A 23432-nucleotide genomic window follows, 5' to 3' on the forward strand; every position below is an offset into this window, starting at 1 on the left:
TGTCAGCCTGCCTGGCCAGCCTGTCTGGCCTGCAGCATGGTGGGCAGCTGGACCCACATGAAAGAAATGGAGAAGGCCAAGGAGGTATGATGGGGTTACTGATGGCTTTTGCTGCAGTTCTCTGCACAAGTAACTCCTCTTGGCACTGAGGCCCCAAGGGTTAACTAGCTGGAGAGGGACAAGGGGTGGATTTGAATCCAGATCAAATGATCACAGAGCTGGGCCCTGAGTCCATCCTTTGCAGCTTCCCCTGCATTTGCCCACAACTGTAAAGAGCAGGCAGAAGTCTAACTCCATGAATTTTAAAAATTCATTTTTACGTTTGCTCACTCAATCAAGTTAGATGCTTTTAAAGGCAAATTTAATTATTTTGAGCTCAATAAAAGCCTTTTAATAAGCTGAACATCATGGTTTCAGTGTTTTGCTTCCAGGGTTATCAGTCACGGCAAGGAGGGGCCACAAAGGAGAGGGGAGAGTGGAGGTGGGGGGCGTGGGGCAGCGGGGAGGGGCAAATCATGCCAGCCCACACACACGGGCATGAACACACACATACTCACACACGCACACGCATGGGTGGATATTTATTTTAAACTTTTATTTGCACATTTAAACCCATCATTTATTCCAAATCGTTTAATTGTGAAGCTTTTATAATATTTTGTTTTATTTTTAGAAACAGTTCTTTTACTTCGAGACAACTGTACAACGTGTTAAAGAAAATGCGATGCTGATTTGGCACAGACTTCCTGTGTGTTCTGTCTCCCCCGTTTGGCTCACACATCCTTCCTCACTCTGAACGTTCCATCTATGCCCGCGACTGAGACAGGAAGCCAGACACACATGCTGAAATAATTTCAACAAATATCAACTTTAAACCAACTTGAAGTAGTCAAAATGGCAGGGCTGGTTCAGGCACCGCGGCCTTCCCCAGCTCGGTGCAAAGGAGGCAGCACAGGCTACACATGGCAAAAGTGTTGCTGTGTTTATAGAAAGTTTTCTGTTTTCATTATTAAGGCCTTTACTTGTCCAGTGTAATGACACCTGCTGCTTTTGGCTGTCCAGCACCCAGCCCCCTTCTTCTGGCACGATCACTCCAATTTTCCTTTGGTGAGCCACCTCACCCCCTTCTCAATCCACATGGATGGGAGGAAGCTGACCCCACCTCTAGGTCCAGAGCAGGGCATGAGACTCAAACCAGGCCAACCAGAGCACTCTCTTCTTTTGGCTGTAGTGATTGGCTCAGGGATGGGCACATGACCTGAGCCAGCCAATGGGATTCTATTCTGGGACTCGTGATAGAAGATTGAGAGCTAATTTCTTCCCACTTGACTTAGAGCTGTCAGGAAATGCACCTGGAGAAAAGGTGGTGGGAGAGGAGGATCTACTTGAAAGGGAAATTGGTAGAGGTGGCAGTTTGATGGAGACAGACACCTTCCTAACATCATGGTGTGCACATCTGGACCTGGAGGGCATGTGATCTAGCCCAGCTCCCAACCAGTTGCAAGAGTCAGTGATTCCCTCTTCTGCTGAATTCAGTCTCAGTTGTTTTGGGTCATTTATTATATAAAGAATTAACAAGAACATACACTTTTATCAGACAGAAGACTAAAATATTGGATGAATTGATTCAAGGCTACTTGGTGGACATCTAGGAATGGAAAGCATCTTTGAGGGAGGATAGAGAGGGAGAGAATCCTTTTGCCATATGCTTGGCATGTGACCTCTGCTTTTTCACCCTCAGTTTGAACCACTGTATTCTGTAAAAACATTAATATTAGGAGCTTCTTTCTTTTATCCTGATGAAATAATAATAATGAATAATATCACCTGTGTACTGAGACGTATGCCTGAGCTGTTCATCACAAGATAGTTTATAAACGTGAAGGAATTATAAACAACCTAGATGTCCAACCAAAGGGGACTAGTTAAGTACATTAGGAAATCTGTACAATAGAATTCTCTGAAACTATGAAAAAATGCCATATAGAACTGTATTTATGGATAAAGAAAAGTGTTTATAGTATATTAAGGAAAGATGTTTATAAAGCTAGAGGATGATTCCATTTTTAAACATATGTGATTACCTATAACATAGAAAAATGCCTAGAGAGAGTATGGATTATCTCTTAGCAATACATAGGTGATTTGTTTTCTATATTTTCTACAATATAATTTGTATTCTATAATTTTCTACATTTTCTACAATAAATGTGGATTACCTGTGTATCTTGTCTGCTGGGGCTGCCATAACAAAATACCACAGAAGACGGGGGGCTGGGGGCTTAAAGAACAGAAACTAATTTTGTCACAGTTCTGGAGGCTGGAAGTCTGAGATCAGTATACCAACCTGGTTGGGTTCTGGTGGGAACTCTCTTCTTGACTTACACATGGCTGATTTCCAACTGTGTCCTCTGATGGTTGAGAGAGAGAAAGAGAGAGAGAAAGAGGGAGAGAGAGCATGGGGTGGGGGCTTGGGAGAGTTCTCTGGTATCTCTTCTTCTAAGGGCACTAATCCCATCATGGGGGCCCCACCCTCATGATCTCACCTAAACCTAATTACCTCTCAAAGGCTCCATCTCCAAATACCAACACATTGGGGGTTAGAGATTCAACACATGAATTTGGGGGATGCAATTCAGTCCATAGCACAGTGTAATAAAAAATAATATCAAAACTCAGTTCTTTATATTGAATGGGACTTTGCGTGCAATGAACAATATCCACATAGTCACAACAATGTAAACGGCATTTACTGAATTTCAGTTTTAGGATCAACTCACAGATAAAGCACAGAGGACTGAATTATGCTATGGGCAGAATAGAAATGTCACTCATCTTGATAAGTTGGAAGTAAAAATGGAGAGAACACAGGTAGAAAGGAAGTGAAAGGAGTTTGGGAAGAGGGGGTGAGCTGAAGACCAGCCAGGCCAGGGGTACAGTCTCCTCAACTTGCCAGGTGGGGAGTCCAGAAACACTGTCCTCATAGAAGGAACACAAAACAGAGGTGTAGATAACAGTACTTGAAGTCATAAAGACAATCATAAAAGGAACCCAAGTAAGAACATTTCTTTATTGGGAAGTAGGGAGGCGTGTCAATGTGCTAAATATTTGTCTGTCGAAGCAGGAAGTCAGTAAGTAACGTCTTGACTTTGGGAAACCGCAAGCTAGAGGTAGAAGATTATTGTTTTGGAGATGAAGTAGTCATTCTCAGAAGGAAGAGGTATAAGAACGGTTGTTGCCTCCAAGGACTGGGCTGTGGGTTTGGAAAAGATGGGGCAGGAGGCTGTTGCTTTGGACCTGCTGTTTTACTTTGATAAGAATGTAAAATATACACAATAAAAAAACAAAAAACAAAAAAACAACCACATCCCCGCCTGTTACAGACTATAAGGGACAGTGTCCTGCTGATCTCAGTGGGCCTCTCAGCAAGAACCATGGGGCAGGACTCACCTCCCAGGCCTGTTTCCCGGAAGAAAACAGGACTCAGGTTGGTAAAACAATCCATGTTTGCAGGACCTTGAAGGGAGGGGAGGTGGAACAGGTGAAGCCCAGGGGAGTTTTTCAGGACAGTGAATCTCTTGTGTATGATACTGCAATGGTGGATACATGACACTATGCATTTGTCAAAACTTTACAACACAAGGGATGAACCTTGGTGTATGTAAATTAAAAAACATTTAGGAGGTCAGAGGATCCCTGGATGGAAGGCAGAATGTGACAAGACACTAACTGTCTTACAAACATGTGTCACTGCCTCAGGGAAAGGGGTTGGGGGAAAGAGTGCTGACCTAAGTATCTTTGGAAATGTATGACCCTTCATATGATGTGATGAGAAGGGCACATTACCTCTGGGTTCTTCCTCCCCAAAACCCGTCATCCCAGTCTAAACTATGAGAAAAACCTCAGACATATTCCAATACAGGGACATCCTACAAAATAAATACCTGACCAGGACTCCCAACTCTCAAGGTCATCACAAACAAGGAAAGTCTGAGGAACTGTCAGAGCCCAGAGAAGCCTCAGGAGTTGTGATGACTAAATGTCATGTGGTGTCCTAGGTGGGGTCCTGGACCAGGAAAAGGATGTTAGGGAAAAGCTAAGGAAATCTGAATAAAGTTTAGACTTTAGTTAATGATAATATATCAACATTGATTAATTAATTGTAACAAATATATCACCCTGGTATAAGATGTTAATAATGGGTGAAACTGGGTGTATGGAAAGCCCACTATTTTCTCAATTTTTCCATAAACATAAAAGTGTTCTAAAAATAAAGCTTATTTTTTAAGATTTATTTTTTTTTAAAAAAGATACAAAGAAGAATGGGATTCTTTTCTATCTTTGGTTGTGATGCCTGGAGCTGCAGCAGCCATCTTGTAGCCACGTGGGGTTCTAAAGCAGAGATCAGAAAACTTTTCTGTAATGGGCCAAATGTAAATATTTTAGGCGTTGTGGACCATTTGGTCTCTGTCGCAACTAAACTTTATCGTTATTGCACAAAAGCAGCCATAGATGATGTGTAACTAAGCTGCTGGGGCTCTGTGCCAATAAAACTTTATTTACAAAACCAGACAGCTGGGGATTTGGTCCACGGGTCATAGGAGAGTAGAGAAGGCACTGGCTCTGGGTGATGGGGATGGTGGGTGATGGGGGAGACCAGTTGGCCTGTTGATTTTTAGGTAACTGCTGAGGTCCTGGCCTCACAAAGAGCTACCTAAGGCTGCCCCCCGCTACTCCATCTCAATGTCAGACCTGCGGGAGGCCAGTCAGGGGCTCTTCCCATCACCTGCAGCACACACCAGCCTGGAGGCTGCGGAGGCAGGACGGGGTCTTTCCTGTCATCCTGTGTCCCTGGCACGGGCGTACAGAGGATGTGAAATACCTGCTTATCAGATAGGCTCTAAAGGAAACTTACGCCCTTCTCTTGGTCGCATGATTATCTTCCTGGTGTTTCTAACCGCGCTGGGCTTCTCCGTGCCCCCACTCCCACCCAGCCAGGGGCTCAGCCTCCCCTCCCGGGCATGGTTTTGCCAGGCTGCGCAGGTGCCCTGTCGAGTGCCCTCGCGGCCTCTGCTCACGCGAGCGCCTGGTTCGGTCTCTGCTGTCCTCGTCTTCCTTCCTCACATCCTTGAGCTCCAAATCCAGCCTTCACAGACCTCTCCCAGCTCCTGACAGCACACTCTCCTTGCCCTCACCATACTGGGCTGTGGTCCCAGGCTGCGAGTCTGTCTCTAGAACCAGAAGGTGAGTTCTTTGAGGTCAGGGTTGGGTCTGATGCGCCAGCATCCCTCAGCAGGACTCAGAAAACGTGGGGGGAGTGAGTGCAAAGTGAGGCCTCCCGAAAGGAGATGCCACCTTCACTCAGGATTTGGCGTTGTGCTTGGAGCCTAGTAGATGCTCAGTGAGCATTAGCCGCAGCGACGTCAGTTGTTAGTCTGGACCCACGTGGCGACTTCTGCTCGAGCTAAACTCAAAGTGGGGCAGGGGTGTCAGCTCTTTGGTTAGAACCGCAACTCCCCTCTCCAGTGGGGAAAAGCTCTGTTCCGACCGACCCCACCACCTGGGGAGGTGGTGCTGTCTGTGTGCTCAGCCCGGGACATGCAAACTCATCCAGAATCTTCGAGGGACATTCAGGTATAGGGAAACTGTCCCAGGGAGCCTGTGACTAATGAGAGTGGCTAATATTTGTGTCTGCCAGGCACCCTTTGGCATCATTGAATCAGACACCACCTCACAGGCACTGCTGTCAACCCATTCTACAGACCAGGTGACTGAGGGTCAGCAAGGGGAGTGACCGCCAGTAAGAGGCACTCGGGTTCTGGAGCCAGGCCAGGGCAGAGCACCGCGGTCCCTGCTCTCACCAGCCAAGAGCAATGAGCTCTTTTGGTGTCTCCCCAATTCTCTGTAATCTTTTCACCAGAGAGGGAAACAGGTAAGGCAGACGTGTGTCCGGTTCTGCCCCAATCACAGGGCTCTATGGCCCAGAAGATTACAAGACCTGGAATGAGGCCAAACAATGTCCATCCCTGGGGATCAGCTCTTTTGGCTGACTTGAAAAAAAAATCCTTGACCAGACATGAAAAATGGTTCAACTTAGAGAAATAAACAAGAATTTCTGTAGTGGGCACTGTGAGTGTCCCACCCAGACCCTCGGGATCCCATTCCCTGCTTCCATGTGGGTCGCTGCTAGGGGCTGGCATCCGGGGATGTTTTCAGAGGGCCACCCTGGGGCCTGGGGGAGTCCTCTCTGCCCCACTCTCAGGCAGGAAGAGCCAGGAGCATCTGAGAGCCTGCCTCTCCCGGGTGCAGTCTGCATCCCAGAGCTTCCCAGACTCCCTGCGGATCAGCCTGAGGCTGGGACTTGGCCTAAAACAGTCCCCCTCGCACTTCTCCTCCCTCTGGCCTTTTCCCAGCTCCCTTCACTGTCTCCCCTGGGAGCAGAACTTTGATACATCCCTTCACACAAGTCCACGTCTCTGGAAGAGCCCCATTTAAGACAGTTTCTTTCTCGCAGCCCTTACCAGAGCTTTCATCACGCCACGGTGGCTGATATCCCAAGAGGGGGGAAAAGTAGGCAGTATTTTGCAAACTCTTTTACCCCAATGTCACCCAACGCACCCCCTGCCCGTGCAAGTGTTTTCACTGGGCTCCCTGAACGCTGCCTGAATGAAAACAGAGAGGTTGATGGAATCGCTCAAGGCCACACAGCAGCTCCGAGGGATTGCTTCCTTCCCACTAAAGGCATCCAAGTGTTGGTGCCGAGGGCGGTGGGGTGGTAGAGGGAAAGCAATGCAGCCCAAGAAAGCGAAAGAGCCTCGTTCCAAAGAATTGTAAAATTTATTGTATAAGTATTGCAGCTTTTCAGAATGTCATCATTGCCACTAATGATTATTGATACACAACAAGCGATTTCATCAGGCCTGTGGACTGGCATCCAAATACAGAGTCTTACGCAGCAGCAACGCGGGCGCCGCACCCAGCGTGCCACGGAGAGTTTACATACGTGTAACTTGAACAGAACTTGGGAAACAGGGCTGCGAAAGAGAGCGGTTCCAACGCCAAGGGAGCAACGTGAAAGCGTCACCATCAGCACAACCACCATGGAACCAGGCAGGCAAATGAGAACGCAGCAGGTCCTTCTGAGCTCTATAGTACAGCAGAATTTGAAGCGCAGTTTCCGGAAAACCAAACAAAACGGAACATTTTCTCTCCTTTGTCATCAGCATGTTCTACGGATCTGGAAGCTTGGTGTTGCACGTAGAAAAGAAAATTCTCTGAAAAGTACAATTCACAGAGCAGACAGAAAAGGACTGGGAAGGGTTCGGTCCTCGCCCCGCCCCGGTGTTTGCTAGCCGTGGGGAGGCGTCGCTCTCAGCTCCTGGCAAAGACACGGGGACGTGGACGGCTCTTAGGGCACTTTGCTAAGTCCGTCTGTGTGGACCTGGGCTTGGCGGGGGAAAGAGTTTTCCTCCGGAGGAAATGTGATGATTGACAAGCGGGGAAACAATGAGAGGCTTAGAGAAAGCCAAGCTCTGCCACCTTCTCTGAGCCCAGCCTGGTCCCCCTCCAACTGGCCACTGCCAAGGGCCACCCCCAACCCCACCAACTTTCTACTGAAAAAAGGGGGCCTCCCGAGGGATGCGCAAAGGCTTTTCAAAGGTAAGGACACGACAGCTAACACCTAGTGGAAGGAGTGTACCCTCAGGGCTCTGGGTCCAGCAGGGAAACCAAGAGGTCTGCAGAAACACACCCCATGGTTTTCTTGGGAGGTGCCCTGGCCTTGACGAGCTGCTCCACCATGAACTTCTGCAACTGTCATCCGCTAGGCACGGAGCCCAGGGACAAGGCGGCGGCCTTGAGGCCTGGACCGCCATCCTGGGGCGTAATGGGGGCGTGGGGAGGGTGCTCTGCCCTCAAGCCAGCTGAGGTCAGTAACCCCCTCACCTGCTTCCTTCTTCTACCTCGCTGCTCATACGGCAACGGCAGACCGCACCACCCAGCAACGAGATTCAAGGTTTGGTTCGAGGACCTCGGGAACACTTGGGCCTGGCTCTCGTCTGCTGCTACGCTACTCACACAAACAAGGTCCACGACTAGGTTTGTGACCCAGGTGGGAGATCAACGAGTACTGACAAGAGGCTGGAGGGGCAGGAGGGGCGGCCTGACCCAAGGGAGGCACATCCAGGGTGGAGGGCGGGTGGGTGGGACACGGCACGAGGCGATGGGGATGTTTTTAAAGAAGCAGTAGCCCTCTGTCCACCTCGAGCGGGAAGGCCGGGCCCGGGTGAGCAGGGCGTTGTCCAGGAACGCCGCTGCCGGGGGACAAAAGGGGTCAACCGCTTTCTCAGTAAGGCACTAGGGAGACGTTTCACATAAAGGAACGATATATATTTTTTTCTTTTAAACTTTATCTATAAATGTGTCCCTGTACCTTTCAGGACAAACTATGGATGTCTCTGCATGAATGACCTTTTCAAAGAATCTTTGAGAGAGAAGCAAAGGTTAGGCAAAGGTTAGGCTGAAGACCCCACGGAGAGGCAGGTTTTATTGTCAAGGTACCAGAACTTTCTGCCAGGCTGGTGAGCGGGCACTCAGACACCTCGGTCATCTATTGGTCACCGTGGTCTTAAAAGGTACGTATAGAAATAGAGTTCAAATGGTCAGAACTTCAAAACTGTTCTCGAGTTTTTGTTTTTCAAGTAATAAAAAAGTTGTTTAAAATCAATACTTATTGCCTCTTATACCTTTCTCTTATGTTAACCGGCTAGTTGGCATTCTGCCGAAGATGAAAAGACACCTCCGTGGGATGCAGGGGGCAGGGGGCAGGGCGGCCTGCTCTCCTGCTAAGGGCGTCACCCCATGGAGTATTAGCCCACCCTTGGTGGGAGGGAGGACCCCGACTCCGCTCTCTCCCCGCCTTCTCTACTTGCACACACGCACGCCACCAGCAAGGGGTCCCGCCGACATCTACTCAGTAAAACCCTGGTAAACAAGAGTTGTGTCTGATGAAGACGCTTATGAAAACACAGATACACAAACACATCAAAAACGATGGTTTCCACGGGGAAGGGAATGAAATGCGAAAGAGGGGAGAAGGGAAAGAGTTCTGCTTCTACATCCTAAAGCTCGAGTTCGCGTTGGTTCGACTGTCTTTCTCGTTATAACCCTTTTGCAGTGTCCTGGGAGAAACCTGGGCGTGTCACCTTTTCATCTCTGGTCTTCTGGTTATGGGCCTGTTACGTGAGAATCAATACATAAAGACAGGGATGAGATCACATTGCTAGTCCTTTGGGCCTTTCCTATACGCCAGTGGGCTGCACCCACCTCAGCCAGTAGAGTCTGAATGACCAGAGTATCCCGCACGCGTGAGCCACCTAACCGCCTCTGGCGTGGCCCTGGCGAGGCAGGCAGGGGGCAGAGAGCACCTTAGCGAGCCCCTTCCTACAGGGACCTTCGTGGTTCGGAAAAGAGGAGAAAATACTAAGATTCCTTCAGTAACAGTGTATCTTCATTTTGGGAAGAGCAAAGCCCACCTCCTGGAACTTGGGGCCTCGAGTAACTTTCCTATTTTCTTTGCGATCCAAAGGCTGTCCTGGCCCAGAGGGGAAAAAAATGCGTCTCCTTCGGGAGGGAATGTATAACGAGGTAATAACCTATCACTAGACAGAAGCTTCCACTCTGCAGGAAATCAGCCCCTCTGGGAGCCTCTCTCCAGACTCAGCGTGGAGCCCACCCTCTGCCTGACGTCCACCGTGAAATTCCAACATTTCTCCCTTAAAAGTCTCGACAGACGTTGATAGAAGTTTCCATCAAACAAGCACTGACATATTTATATTAAAAAATAGTGCAAAAGCTCAACATTTATATAAATAACTCTAAACCCCTGCTTTGTAGTTTTTTTTCTTTACAAGGTAATACACACTTTCTGAGTTGGCACTCAAAAATGGCCTTTTTTTTTCTCTTCTAGCTCAGAAAACAACTTTTTTTTTTGTAATAGGCCTCTTCTAATACAAAAATACTCCTGCCCTCGCACATACAGTCTCTCTTATTTTATATATATATTTATATTTATATAATATTGCAGATCTTTAAACAAAGGTTTTGTGCAAATATGTCTTTAAAGTTAAGTGAAATCATCATAAACAAACAGAAGAAAGTAAGCATTCACGCACGCAGCTCAACTAGAAACAGGAAAGACTAGCGTAGAATTTTGTTTCCTCTTTTGCCTTCAAGACGCAGCTCAACAGAGAAACATGGTTTTTTTTGCAAGTCTTCTTAGCTTTGTGCATTCAGACCAGACAGAACATGTAAATATTTACACACAGAGAGGTGGGGAGAGGATGGTCATGCGTCGCAGTTTCCTGTGTGTCGCCCCGTCCTCCTCTCTCTTTTCTTTCAAGAAGTGCGGAGTGTTTTGCTGTTTTACCTACTGCGGCCCCGGCCCTGGCCCCCCGGGACTCCTAGAGGGGGTGTCCCTTCTGTTTATCCTTCTCTTTGCTCCAGGCCGCTGTGCTCTCCAGGGGGGCGATGTGTGCGGGGTGCAGCCGGGTCCCCTCCAGCAAGGAGGCCGGCCCGCTGCTCTGCTGGTGCTGGAAGGTGGAGGCCCCGGGGTAGTGGCCGATGACCTCGCTGTAGGTGGGGGGTGGCCCCTCCATGCGCCCACCGCCCCCGTAGCACGTGGCGCTGATGCCCGAGTTACTGCTGGGAGGGCAGGGGCCGCCCAGCATGGCGCTGTCCATCAGGTCGCTGTCGAAGATGGTTCTGTTTGGGGGCGCGCGCACCGACTCTCGGTTCAGCTCCAGCTGCTGCTCGGGGTCCCGCAGCTGGAGCGTGCAGGGGCCCTGGTAGGGCGGGGGCTCCTCCCCGTCCGACAGCGAGATGGTGGGCGGCAGGTCGATCTCGTGCTGCAGGTACGGGTAGGTGGGCTGGAAGCGGTGGAAGCGGTCCCGCTGGGCGAAGGCGGGCACGGCCAGGCGGTCGGTGGGCCGGGGCGGGGCGTAAACCTGCGGCTGGAGGGGAAGAGCAGAGTGAGTGTCCCCCCAGCGGCAGGGCCCCTGTGACTCTGCTCTCTGGGGAAAGGGAGAGATGGCCGCCGGGTGGCGGGGGGAGGAGCCAAGCCCAGGGTCCAGCCCCCTGATGACTGGCGAGCCCTGGAGTGTGAACATCGTCACACAGTTGGAAGAGGGCAGCCTTTGGCCTTCGGTGTCGCAGGTACTGAGGGCTGCTCCCTGGGGGTGGGGAGCGTATGATGTCCCGGTAGGGACGATGCCAGCAACCAAGGAGGATTCTTCAGAGAAGGGCAGGTGTGGGCCTCCTGTAGCCACTCTACTAGCAGGGGAGGTGCCTCTGGTCCGGATTAGGGGAGCTACTGGGTAGGGGGCCTTCGGCGTCCACTACAGCAGTCTTGGGTGGGGGGGTGGGGGGGTGGGGGGCGGGGGGAGGGTAGTGGTGGAGGGGAGGCGGCGCTGGGTCTCACCTCCGGGATTCCACTGCCTGACACCGTGCTCTCCGAGGGCCAGAGGCATCCTTCCTGTACGGGGAGGAAGAGGACAGGGTCAGCGGGACGGGCAGAGGTGGGAGAGCCAAGGGGCAGCCTGGCGTGGACTCTGAGAGCCTCCACTCGGCATGAGATGCTGCACCCATCCCCCTCTTCAGCCCCACTGCAGCGACCCCAGCCCGGGCCTGGACGTTTCTCTCGGACATGACACAATCGCTGATCTCCCAGGTCCCAAGGCTGCTCCCCGAAAATGCATCCTCCGAACTCACACTTTCCAAAACATACATCTGATTCGTGGGTCCCTCCTTCTCAAAACCCTCCAGCAGCTTCCGTGGGCCTTAGAACACATCCAAATGCACGGGTGAACCGGCTAAGAAAGCCTAGGTACTTGCTGTGCGACCTCGGTCAAGTTACTGCATCTGAAAACGTGCATACTGCAGTATCTGTCGAAGAACTGAAGGAGGCGAACATGCAAAAGCCCCCAGGGTGCGCGCAACGCTCAGTGAGCCTGTGACAGTGCTGGGTGCCACCACCACTCTCCCTCCTGTCGCGCTGACCCGCTATTTAGTGCATGGAAGTGCTAACTGTGCACCACGGGGCCTTTGCACTGGCTGCCCCACTGCACAGCTGGCTCCTTCTCGCTTTTCAATTCCAGTGCCCACCGCAGGCTTTCTCTAGCACCACTATCTGAAGGGCCTTCTCCCATTAAACATCCCGTCACCTGCTTATCTCCTTCAAAGCATCCGTCATGTCTGTAATCACCTTGTCCGCGTATTTACTTAGCACTTACTATAGTCTGTCTTGCCCCCGTTGTTGGGGGCCCAGTTTATAGATGAAGAAATACAGGAGAGTTAATCATGCAATCATGCAGCACCACTTCTGTTCCGGTGATACACATGGATAGGCCCGGGCCTATGGGGAGGGATGCCTTCCTTCCTCTAATTTTATAGTTTTATTGAGATGTAACTGACATATAATCAACTGCACCTATTCAAAGCATACAATTTGGTTGTTGTGGCATAGGTATCTACCAGGAGCCCATCACCACAATCAAGATAATGAACATATCTATCACCCCAGAGTTTTTTGGGGGACATGTTTTCTTGAGGGTTCCCTTGTAAGACGATTCTCACCGGCAGCCTGGGGAGGAATTGCCAGGAGGGCTGCAATTTCCTATATGGCCACTAGGGGAGCTCTGTGTCTCTCATGAGGAAAGCACCCCGCAAAGACTCACCGGGGTCTAGTTTATTCCAGGCGTGGGGATACGGAGGGCAGACATACACGATTACTGTTAATATGGTCATCAAGGGCCATTCTGTTACTGATATTAGGAACGCCTTGGCGCCAGGCACTGTGCTACGCTCTTTAAAGCACTAACTCAACTCTCCCGACATCCCGACAAAGCCGGCAAGGCGGAGGTCAGGTGGCTAAGCCGAGCTGCTCCCGCTGGTAGCGGGCAGTGCTGGGATCCAAACCTCGCCCACCGCCTCCAGAAGCATTCGGGCTCAAGCCGGCCCTGGCAGGCTCTGTGGCCCCCAGTCGGGCCCCTGGCACAGTCCATGTGAGCATCAGGAAGCAGATGGGGGGACATCCACCTGCTCCCCATTCAAGTCGGGAGTCCTGGGGAGGGGTGCAAGCAGCCAAGGTCAACTTGGATAAATGTGACCCAGACGGGCCCCTGCCTAAAAGCCCCCTAGGAGGCCCTCTGTTCGAGGTCCCCACAATGTCTTCCCACCACTGCCCACCCCCCAGCCCTCCGTCGAGCCCTAGCCCGGGGAGTCTCCACCCACAGTGCTTAGGAAAATACCAGTCACTGCTTGGGAGGCCCCACCGCAGACCCCAGAATCACTTCCATCCTTGTCACCTGACTACCCCCAACTTGTGCACCTGGAGGTCACCTCCTCCTCCAGGGAGGCCTCCAGGAACCTCCCACCTGCCGGATGCCCCTCCCACAGCATCTCAGCTCCTGTATCAGCCTGGCCCTGCTGTGAGGAACCCGGAGGCCAGCTGGCTGCACTACACCTGCCCACAGGCCGTGTCTTAACTCACCTCGTTCTCTTATTCAGTGAATGGCCCTGACGCCTTTCCAGGTGCCAGTGCCCACAGGGCTGCTCCTGGCAGCTCCTTCTCTCACCCCCGCTCCACTCCCCGACACCTCCTTCTCTTTCTAAAAGCTTCCTTCGAGAGTTCGTCCAGCTGCCCATGGCTTCCCCATCTAGACCAGGGGTCCGCAAACTGGCTCCATAAAGGGCCAGACAGTCTGTCACACCACCAAGAAGGCTGCTGCAGGGCCACTGCAGCCACAGAAGAGATCGTGGGGATGAGCCCAGAAACCTGACTCACAGAGTGGGCACCCGGCCCTGGTCTATGTGGACCTGGCTGACTCCCGCCCTGCCTTCAGCTGCAGTCTGTACCCCTGCAGTATTTTCCAGCTTCTCTGGCAGCAGCATCAGGTGGGGAAGTGAGGTCCCAGGGCCACAGGGCTTTACCTGCACCTGAGCCCCACCCTCTTGACAGATGAGGAAATGAACTCCCAGAGGTTCACCCTGAAAAGGGGCCACGGCAGGACAGCCATGCCAGGGGTGGGCCCAGCGCCAAGCAGACGGCGGCTGCGTTTGGGTCTCTCTGGGAGGTCATGGGCCCTCGAGACTCCTCAGACACGCCCTGTCTGGCAGGGGCCCCAGGGGAGCCGCCACACGTACTTCAGGTCTAACAAGCCTCCATGTTTACCCAGCTGGGCATCCCCGGGGGCCTGTGCAGGTGTCTGGTAGAAGTCGGCCGGGGGCAGGGGGGCAGGGGAGACTTTCTTTTAACCTCAGATGTTCAGGAACCAGAACCCGAATCCTGACCTCCACTTGGGCACGAAGTCCCAGTGCTGCCTACAGGGCTGTCCCCGCTATGGTGGCACGGGTCCCTCACGCCGGAACCTCTGCCATCTCCCCAGCTCCCTCAGCTAACTTCACCCGCCCTGTGACCATGCAGGGTAGGAAGGAGAAAGGCTTGCTCCACCCATTTTACAGACGCACACACTGAGGCTCAGAGGGGGTAGGATGCCCCACCCTGGAGCACGGCTACCAGGCTGACGTCTTCTCATTTGTCCAAAGCTTGCCCCAGCATCCGAGGTGGGACAAAACGGGTCATGGGCTCTTCAAGCTGTCGCTTAGAAGCTGTGTGGCCCTAGGCAAATGTTCCCACCTCTCTGAGCCCCCGTTTCTCCTCTGTAAAATGTGGGAGGGATTACTGAGCGCGGACGTGGCAGTGCAGCTGGTGGCACTGTCACTCAGGCAACAGCGACAGCAAATAAACACGCAGGTAAGCCCTGCAGGGAGCTGCCGAGCGTCCTCCGGACACACCGGCCTCGGGTTTGGGGCACCCAGTGCTCCCGTCAGAGGCACCAGAGCGGATGCTCCAAGCCCTGGCAACCTGGTGACATACTGAGGCCTGACGCAAGCGGAGATGCCCAAATTTGCCAGGGACAGGCCTGCCAGCCTGACTCAGCTCAGTCCCACAGACTCTGGGCACCAGCGCTGGCCCCAGGCGTCCCCCAGAGCCGGGAGGCCATGCCTGCTGCCGCTTCCCCCCAGCGCCCAGTGAACACGGGCTCAGAGATGTGCTCCCTGCACAGCCCCGGGGCCGCCCACGGGCCCCCCTCTCCGTGTCATCTGCAGCCCGTCCCTCAGACAGCTACTCCTGTCCAGGTTGTTAAATTACACCTGACAGGCGTGGAGATGGAAACTGTTTAGTGATGGACTCTACACCGCCCCCTGGTCCATCTGCTGAGGAACACGGAGCGGCGGGCAGGGGTGGCACCGAAGGTGCAGGTGAATGAGGGGAACGTGGGTGCTCAGGTCTGGACGAGGGTGAGTTCCCAAACCGCTGGGAGCTGCTCCACCTGCCCCAGTTTGTGGAGTTTTGTGGGGATATTCCTGGGTTTCCAGAATGCCCAACAGGGCACACAGTTCTAGTAACATATCAAACTGCAGTTTTGTAGGGACAGCAAGGGCCGTGCCGCGTTTGTCCTTCTCACCCTTCCTGCACTCACCCACTCTGCACCCCACCCTTGTTTCTCCCTCCAGAGCTCGGCCTCAGGGGCTCACCTCGACTGTCCTGGGTAAACCAGCCTCTGGGATTCCCGGTGATTCCTTTCAGCTTCCTTCGGAGCAGCCGGCGCTCCTGTCTGTCTACATCCCTCCCATCAGGCAGCACCCCCCGGCGACCTGCTCGAAGCTATCTCCCCCCAATGCCTGGGAAGGCTCTAGACACACAGAGGGTGCTCAGTAAATGTCTGTCCAACGGATGGATGGACGGATGGATCTGGGGACCAAAGCCCCACTGCATGGACTGGTCCACGGGCTCCCTTCCTTCTGGGTCACTGCCTGTACCTAGAAGCTCCCCCCAGACTGCCTCCCTGCCGTCAGCTCCTGTGAGCACCCGACCCCGACACCACAGGCACTTGATCAGGGGCGTCCACGGGCCCCCGGAAGCTCAGGGAGGGCAGGCACTCACCGAGGACAGGGCGTCTTCCCTCCTCCTGCCCTGGCTATGCCGGCCAATGAAGGAGCGCGCGGACAGTTTGTAATGGCTCAGCAGACACGTGATCACCACCACCATCACCATCACCACCACCACGATGACGGTGATCTCAACGAACTCCAGCTCCGCTGCAAGACCAAGGGGACACGTGAGGCCTCAGGGACGCTGGTGCGGGCAGAGGCTCGGGGCGTCTGAGCACCCACACACCCCGACACACATGCACACCGAATACGCAAAAGCGTCAGCACCCCTACACACCCACACACGCGCCAACACAAACGAACACAGATAACACAGCCACGTACACACACATCTATCACACACGCGAGACGCACGAAGACACACCACCCTCCACGGGACAGAGCGTGTGCGGGCCACCGCCGGGAAGAGGCCTCAGAGAAACCCCATTCCGGGCGGCTGCAAACACTGCAGCTCTCATTTCTTTTTTTCGGGTTTGTTTTGTTTTTCCCCCAGAAGGCGGAAAAACCCTCAAGTGCTGGAAAAGGAAGGAGGTTATTTTGATCCTGCCGGAGTCGGGCGGTTTCTGCTGACTCGAGCGGGTCCGTGTCGGGCGGCGCGGCAGCTGGCCGTGCCCGGTGCCAGCAGAGTCCCCAGCAGCGGCGGGCGAGATGCCGGGGACCTGGGGAGGGACAGGGCGGCAGAGGGGGCGCAGCCGGCCTCCGCCAGCCTGAGGCCGCCCACGGACGATCCCAGAGGGCAAGCAGGAAGGCCCCCCTCCCCCGCTAACAAGCAATTGGTGGAGGGCTCCCCAGGGGCACAGGTTCAAGCTCAGGGCCACTGACTCAGCTCTTCTTCCCCCCAGAGAGACGCAAGGAAGCTGGGGTGCGGAGGGCGGGCCGCAGGTGGGGACTGTGTCGCTCGCGGGTCGCTCAAGCGGGGCCCCGCCAAACCCGGCGAGGGCCCACCCTCCTGCCGCTAGCCTCGGTGTCCCGCGGGAGATCGGGGCATCCCGGGTGGGCGTCCCTGCTGGTACAGCCGCGGAAGCTCCTCCACACGCAGCCTGCCCGCACGTCCTCTCCGAAGCCCCGGCCACCCCTTCTCCCCCACCCAGGGCTCTGCAGGACGCCCACCTTCCTCCACCATGTCAAGCCTTTGCCCAGCTGTGCCAATGTCTGCCTGAGGCCGTCAGTGAGTCGGGTTAGTCTAACCCCCAGGGGACACGTGGCAATGTCTGGGGACACTAGTGGCTTGTCACAACTGGGGGCGCTCCTGGAACCTTAACATCCTACAGGGCACAGGGCACCCCGGACAAAGAGTGTGCCGGGGCTGAGGACCTCTGCTCAGGGCTGAGCGTACACACGGGTACTTTTTATCATCCCGTCTTGCAGGTGAGGAGACCCAGGTTCAGGCCTAGTGACAGACTCGTGTAGCCCCAGGGCCCAGCGCTGGGCCCCCTCCCCCCGCCCCCGCTCGACCACCCGCTGGACGGCCGCCTCTGCACCCGGGAATTCGGTCTGGAGCCGGGGCCCTGGCTCCGGCCTGTGTGGAGCTGCAGCCCTCCCTCGCCTTGGGGGGCCCAGGAAGGAGGAAGAAGTAGCCAGGGACTTTGGTGAGACCTTCCCGAGCCCCAGAAGGCCGTGCCCCGCCTAGCGGGGAATCGGACAAGCCTCAAACCCTCTGAGGGGCTTCTTCACTTTCCCGCCAGGAGGACGGCAGGGCCTGGGCTGGGCAAAGGCCAGGTCTCTGGCCTCAGCCCCGATCACTGCGGCCACACCTCTCGCCTCCCCAGACGGGCTGGTCCAGGGCCCGTCCGCTAGGGCCTGGGATGAAGCTGCCCATTCAGGAGACACAGAGGCTGGCTTTGTGCAACACCCACGGCCCACCCCAGAGAGGCCCGCACCCGCTCCCCCCAGGCCATGCACTCTTCACCCCGCCGGGGACCTGGGGGTGGGCACCTCTCTGCTCCTCCCCCCGCCCTCTCCAGGCGCCCTGCCCGCCCGGGCCTGCAGGAAAGGAGGTGTGCGCTGCCTCCGTCTCTGTCCCTGGCCCCGGCGGCCTGCAGGGCCCTGGCCAGGCCTCTGCCCTCCTCCTGGTGTTGTCCAGCGGCCGAGGCAACAAGGCCGGTAGGGCCTGAAAGAGAGCAGTGGACGAGGCCCCAGCAGGCCGAGCGGGTGTGAACAAACCTCACAGCTCTCCCGACCCCAAAAGGGCAGGAGGACCTGATTTCTGGGGGCCGGGGTCCAGCGTGAAGCGTCACCCCTAGGAAGGAGCCCAGGGTGCCGGAAGTGCCAACGTGACCACCCTGGTCCCTGGGCCACAGCCCTGTGCACATCCATGTGGGAGAAGAGAGGGGAAAACGCTCAGAAGAAGAGAAACCACGAATCATTTCTAGGCTCCATTCTGGAAGCCAAAGGCCTGGGGTCTTGGCCAGAGGAGGAGGGAGACTCCTGCGGGCTCCCGAGACCCTTGGGCAGGTCCCCAAGGGGACCCCCAGGCTGGCTCCAGCACCCTGACTCGCTGAATCCATCCCAGCTTCCCTGTGTGGAGGAGGAGGTGGTGCGAGGGCGACGTGCCCAGCGCGGAGAGCACTCCTCAGGGTGGCCAGTTAGTGGGGGGCCCTGCAGCACTCCAGCCACGGCAAAACAAGGGCGGCCCGAACCCGTAAGCCTGAATAGAGAGGGTCGAGCAGGACCGAGCTGGGTATTCCGGGCCGTGCAGAGACACGGACTGGGCGGGGGAGGGCGGGCACTAAGGGGTGCAGGAGAGGCCCCCCCGGCCGGCAGGTGATTCACCCCAACCCATGAGGCAGAGAACACCCTGGGCTGGGTGTTTTGACCTTGGCCACGGGGTGAGGGGGCTCTGGTCTCGCCGACAGCACCACAGTGAACTTTCACTCTCAGGGGGCTCCTTCCGGGAGACACTGCCTTGGGCGATAGGAACCCACCTTTCCGGGAAGTGTATCGGAAAGGACCTGCTGGGAACGGTGGCAAACTGGGGACCTGAGGGTGCTTGCATGCACAGTCCCCTGCCCCCACTCAAAGGAACGGAGCTGCAGGGCAGCCACCCTCACTACACAGGCTGTGCTGTCCACTTGGCCCCAAGCTCCACCTCGGCCCCCATTCTGCTTGATCGCATCTGCCTGGCCCCTGTGGGCAGCCTGGGTTTCAGCATTCGTACCCAACTCCTCAATCCTGCTCCCACAGCAGGCATCACTAATCGAGCAGGAGGTCCTCCTCACCAGGTCCACAGGGCACTCTAGACAGGCACTGCTAATTGAAAGCCCAGCAGGCCAAACAGGACAGCCCCCAGGCAGGCTGGCCCAGTGCAGCCACACCTCCCCATCTCCCCAGAACTGCCTGGGCCTTAACGCCGGCAACACATTCTAGAGTTCTGAAAGCACCGAGCAGGCCAAAGCCTGCAGGACGGGCAGCTTCGGGAGTTCCAGCCAAGAGAGGAGCCCCCAAGATGTGGAGCCACACCGATCCTGCTGGACATGCGGCCGAGTGCCCAGCACAGTGGTGGAAGGCGTGGGTCCAACCACTGCCCTCCACTCAGCTCAAGTCTCCTGTGACCATGGGACTCACAGCAAAGCCTGGTCACAGACAAAGGGAGACTAGAGCAAGAGGAGATGGCAGGCTGGTCCACAGCCCAAGCTCCCTGTTGTCGTGGCGACTACTCACTGGGACTACAGTCAGGATGATAACGTACAACACACGCACGGCCCTGCTTTGAGCCCGCCTCCCCCGAGTCTGTGAGGCGCCAGCCACCACCACTGCCATTTTACAGATGGGCAAACCGAGGCATAGGGAGAAATTGCTCTAGATCAAAGGGCAGGGCCGGTCCCGAACCCAGAGCCTCCCTCAGGGAGCGAGAAGGGGAAACTGCTAAATTCTCCCAGCGTTCCCGAAGTGTCTGTTAGTTTCCCCTTCCCACGCCGGGAATACCTCTGAGGATGCCCAGTCCTGTCTCCTTACATGTGCCAGCTATTAGCTGTGTGACCCTGGGCACAGGCACCCCTGTGAGGTCCCCGGGGGATGAAATAATAGATGTCAAGAGCTCAGGACGGGGCAGAAAACAGCACGTGATCCTGTCACAATTCCCAACATGCCTTTGGGGACAACAGGCACCCCTCACCCAGGCCGATGCCCTGGAAACGCTGAGCATGCCTCACGGGCCTCTGCCCCAGGGTCAGTCCAGAAAGGTCACCCAGGGTGGCGGCTGGACTTCTGGGCACTGGTCTCTGCTCCAAGGACAGGAGCCTTTGGGGAGGAAACATCACATTTCCCTCATCCTGTTCTGGGCGTCAAGTCCGCTCGCTGTTGAGGGGTGGGGGTGGGGGAGAGGTCCTGCCACTTTTCTTCATAATCTCCCCCTTGGGATGGGTGATGGATGTGGCAGGCTCTTGGGGGTGGCCAAGCCCATCTTCCACATGCAAAGTAAGGTCATTCTAATTTGAGTGTCTTCTTTCCTCGTGAATAATTTCAAATTAACAGGTTCGTCCGCCTCATTGGAGCGGCCTGACCCTCCTTTTGTCTCCTCCTCCAGAGACAGACGCAGTCACGTCGAGACGCGTGCACGGGCATCTCTGATCCTCTCCCAGTCCCTCTGACACTAGTGAGAGAGGCAGCGTCGCAGAGAGGCCCCTCAAGGCCAGGCACAGCCCAAATCCGTACAGGCATCATCTTACTGAACCGTCAACAGCATTCCGTGAAGTAGATACTAACATGACCCCCGCCGCCAACTTTACAGATGGGGAAACTGAGGCTGGGAGAGGGGAGGTGACTGGCCAAAGGCCACACAGCCCAAGAGAGCCCAGACCCCCCCAAGCCCATACTTTCAGGGCCAGGTTAGGCTGATGCCCCACACCCAGCGGTCCTGGGTGCCGTGGCCCCAGAGTGTCGGGAACAGTGTGGGTTCAAGCCAGGCGCTTGTGTGGACTGGGCTTGGTCGCCAGGCTGGTTCAGGACCGCTGGAGCATCGCTTGTCATGTGTCCTCGAACCCAGTATCTTGGCCAGCAGTAACCACCTCCCCACCAGCATGGAGGAAAGTCACAGGATGGTTAGAAGGACCTCGTGCCAGGCACTCAGGGCAGCTCTGGGCACCTCCCGCGAAACTGCAGAAAGATACTCACAGCTGCGTTCTCCTCGGCTGCTACCTGAGTGCCTGGCACCCGCCCAGAACAGGACCTTCCCTCTTCGTTCCCACAAACCCCCGAGGGGCAGCAACGTCGGTCAGACCAAGAGTCAGAAGAGAACAGTCCTGACTCCGAGGCTTCCTCCTCCGGCACCTGGGGGAGCCAGGACGCGCTCTCAGAAAGAGATTTTTAAAATAAAATTAAACTGAATAAAAATTCAAGTCAGGCTTTGAAAGGAAGCCAACCGTATCAAAATAGTTCTCAAACTCTCAACCAGACTTGCGACATAGGAAGAATACACAGGATCACACGTGTGACCCGGAGACACTATCACAGTAAGTATAACCCGGCAGGTTTCAATGCGACAGGCAGCCTGTGGTTTCCACCGGCGACCACATCGCAGGTGCTGTTGACGCCCTGCGGTTTGGTGTCCATGTTCCTGTTCGGGCTGGTTAAGGTAAAGATGCAATTCTTTTGCGTCCAAGCTTATGGTCCCCTGTTCTTGGTGATGGAGCCATAACGTGAACCAAACGCAGGAGCCTTGGTTCAAACCCCTGTCCGGCCACTTCCCAGCTGTAAATGGGGCTGGTGTAGAATTCACCATGCGACGTGGGCACGACTGTCACTGGGCTCTCAGTTAATAATCGGAGCGGCAGCCCGGTGCTGGGGCTCTTTTCTCCTTCCTTGGCTGGAGAGCTGGGCCAGAGTCCACCCAACTCCTGCCAGCCCACGGGAGGTCTCCAGACCAGACGGCTCTCCCCCCTCCCCCGCCGCCTGCCCCCATCGCGTCTGCTCCGGGCGGCGGGGCAGCCAGCGTGCTTCCTGGTTAACAAGCAGCCCGTGCAGGCAGCCCTGTCTGGCCTCCCGGCCGTACGCCGAGGAATTAGGAATTGGCACTGTCTGAAATTTATGAAAATCTAATCTCGTTAGGCCTGCCTGGATGCGACGGGGCCGGGCCGGGGCGGGCCTCATTGTCATTCAGTGGAGCCCTAGCCTGCCTGGGGTTCCTGCCACTTCATTTGCTGCCCCTCCTCCACCACTGCATTTGAATAAGAGCCCAGCTCCTTCCCCCCCTGGAATTTCAAATAAAATTGAACCAGACGTCAAAGGAATAACTTTCTGATCGCTCCTGGTGCTATTTCAAGCACCCCTGACGCACCTTTCTTTCTTAGGGTAAGACCATTTGTAAGTAAAAAATGGGTCTTTCTCTTAAGGTTTGGGAGGTGGGCAGCAAATCTAGGCCAGTTTTCTCTTTTTTAAAGACAGACCACATCGCTTACCCAAGCACCTACTCTGTGCCAAGCACACGGCTGGGCTCCGGGCACCTCATACCGGAACACATAACCGTGAGAGACTATCCACCACTGTCTGGTGTTGCGGGCTAGGGGCAAACAAGTTCTCGGCTGGCTGGGGCGGGGGGATCCGGCCTTGCACAGGGGCCTGGGGCTCCCCGCATTGCTGTTCGTGGAAGAATTTAGGGTACAGACTCAGAACACGAGGTCTGCCCCCAAGATTCCTGGGTTCGCATTCCAACTTTACCACTTAGACTGTGACCTTCGGTATATCACTAGTGTCCTCATCTGGGGGGGGGGGGAAGAGGGATCACCCAGTCCCCACTTCACATGGCTGTGTGAAGTGAGTTAACTGGGGCCACGGACTCAGGATGACAGCACCTCTGCAGGGAGACCACCTGGGAAGCCTCATTACGGGAACCAAGAACTCCAGGCCCTGGGCCATACCTATCCCCTAGCAGACCTGAGCTGTGGAATCCACAGTAGCTGGAGAAGGCCCATCCAAGTGGGCCCCTCTGCCAGTGCGGTAGCTGATGGACGGTGCAAGCTGGGGGCATCTCTGCAGAGCAAAAGAACAATCTCTCAGAACTTCCAAGAGACAACCTTTGACCAGGCAAATCACTTCCTGGGTATTTATCTCCACGTGCATTTCTCCTGGGACCCTCTCCCTTTCGCTCTCTCTGCTCTAATAAGAGTTCTGTTCTGTGTTCTGTAAAAGGTCCCAACTCAGCCCACCTGAGGGCCTTTGCACGTGCCTCTCCCTCTGCCTGGAATGATCCTTCCCCACATCCACGTGCTCGCTCCCTCCTTACCTTCTGGTCTCTGTTCCAACGTCACTTCCTCAGGAAGCATCCCTGAGCATCCTGTCTGAACCAGTGCCTGCCCCAGTCCCCAGGACCCCATGTCCCGTGCGGGCTTCACTCTTCTCTGCAGCTGTAATCAGAGGCCACATGCGGCCTGTCTAACGGCTTGTTTCCTGCCTCTCCCTCCTCGAATGCCAGTGTCCAGCGACCC

The 23432-nt window shown here is 55.1% G+C and overlaps 1 protein-coding gene across 2 annotated transcripts in view; it reads right to left on the reverse strand.

The window, feature by feature from the left end:
- Positions 1–6818: 6818 nt before the first annotated feature.
- The window catches only part of PMEPA1 (prostate transmembrane protein, androgen induced 1), a 58653-nt gene continuing 42039 nt past the window's right edge, over positions 6819–23432 (reverse strand). For both annotated transcript variants that reach the window (XM_073793132.1, XM_033839178.2), the window contains exons 2-4: positions 16004–16158; positions 11477–11530; positions 6819–11009 (exon numbers count right to left, since the gene is read on the reverse strand). In XM_073793132.1, the coding sequence (XP_073649233.1) occupies positions 10461–11009; positions 11477–11530; positions 16004–16114 (714 nt within the window). In that variant the 5' untranslated portion in view covers positions 16115–16158 and the 3' untranslated portion in view covers positions 6819–10460. The remainder of the gene's footprint in view (positions 11010–11476; positions 11531–16003; positions 16159–23432) is intronic.

Source organism: Tursiops truncatus, chromosome 15 (genome assembly GCF_011762595.2).
Source record: "Tursiops truncatus isolate mTurTru1 chromosome 15, mTurTru1.mat.Y, whole genome shotgun sequence".
NCBI classification, from domain to species: domain Eukaryota; kingdom Metazoa; phylum Chordata; class Mammalia; order Artiodactyla; family Delphinidae; genus Tursiops; species Tursiops truncatus.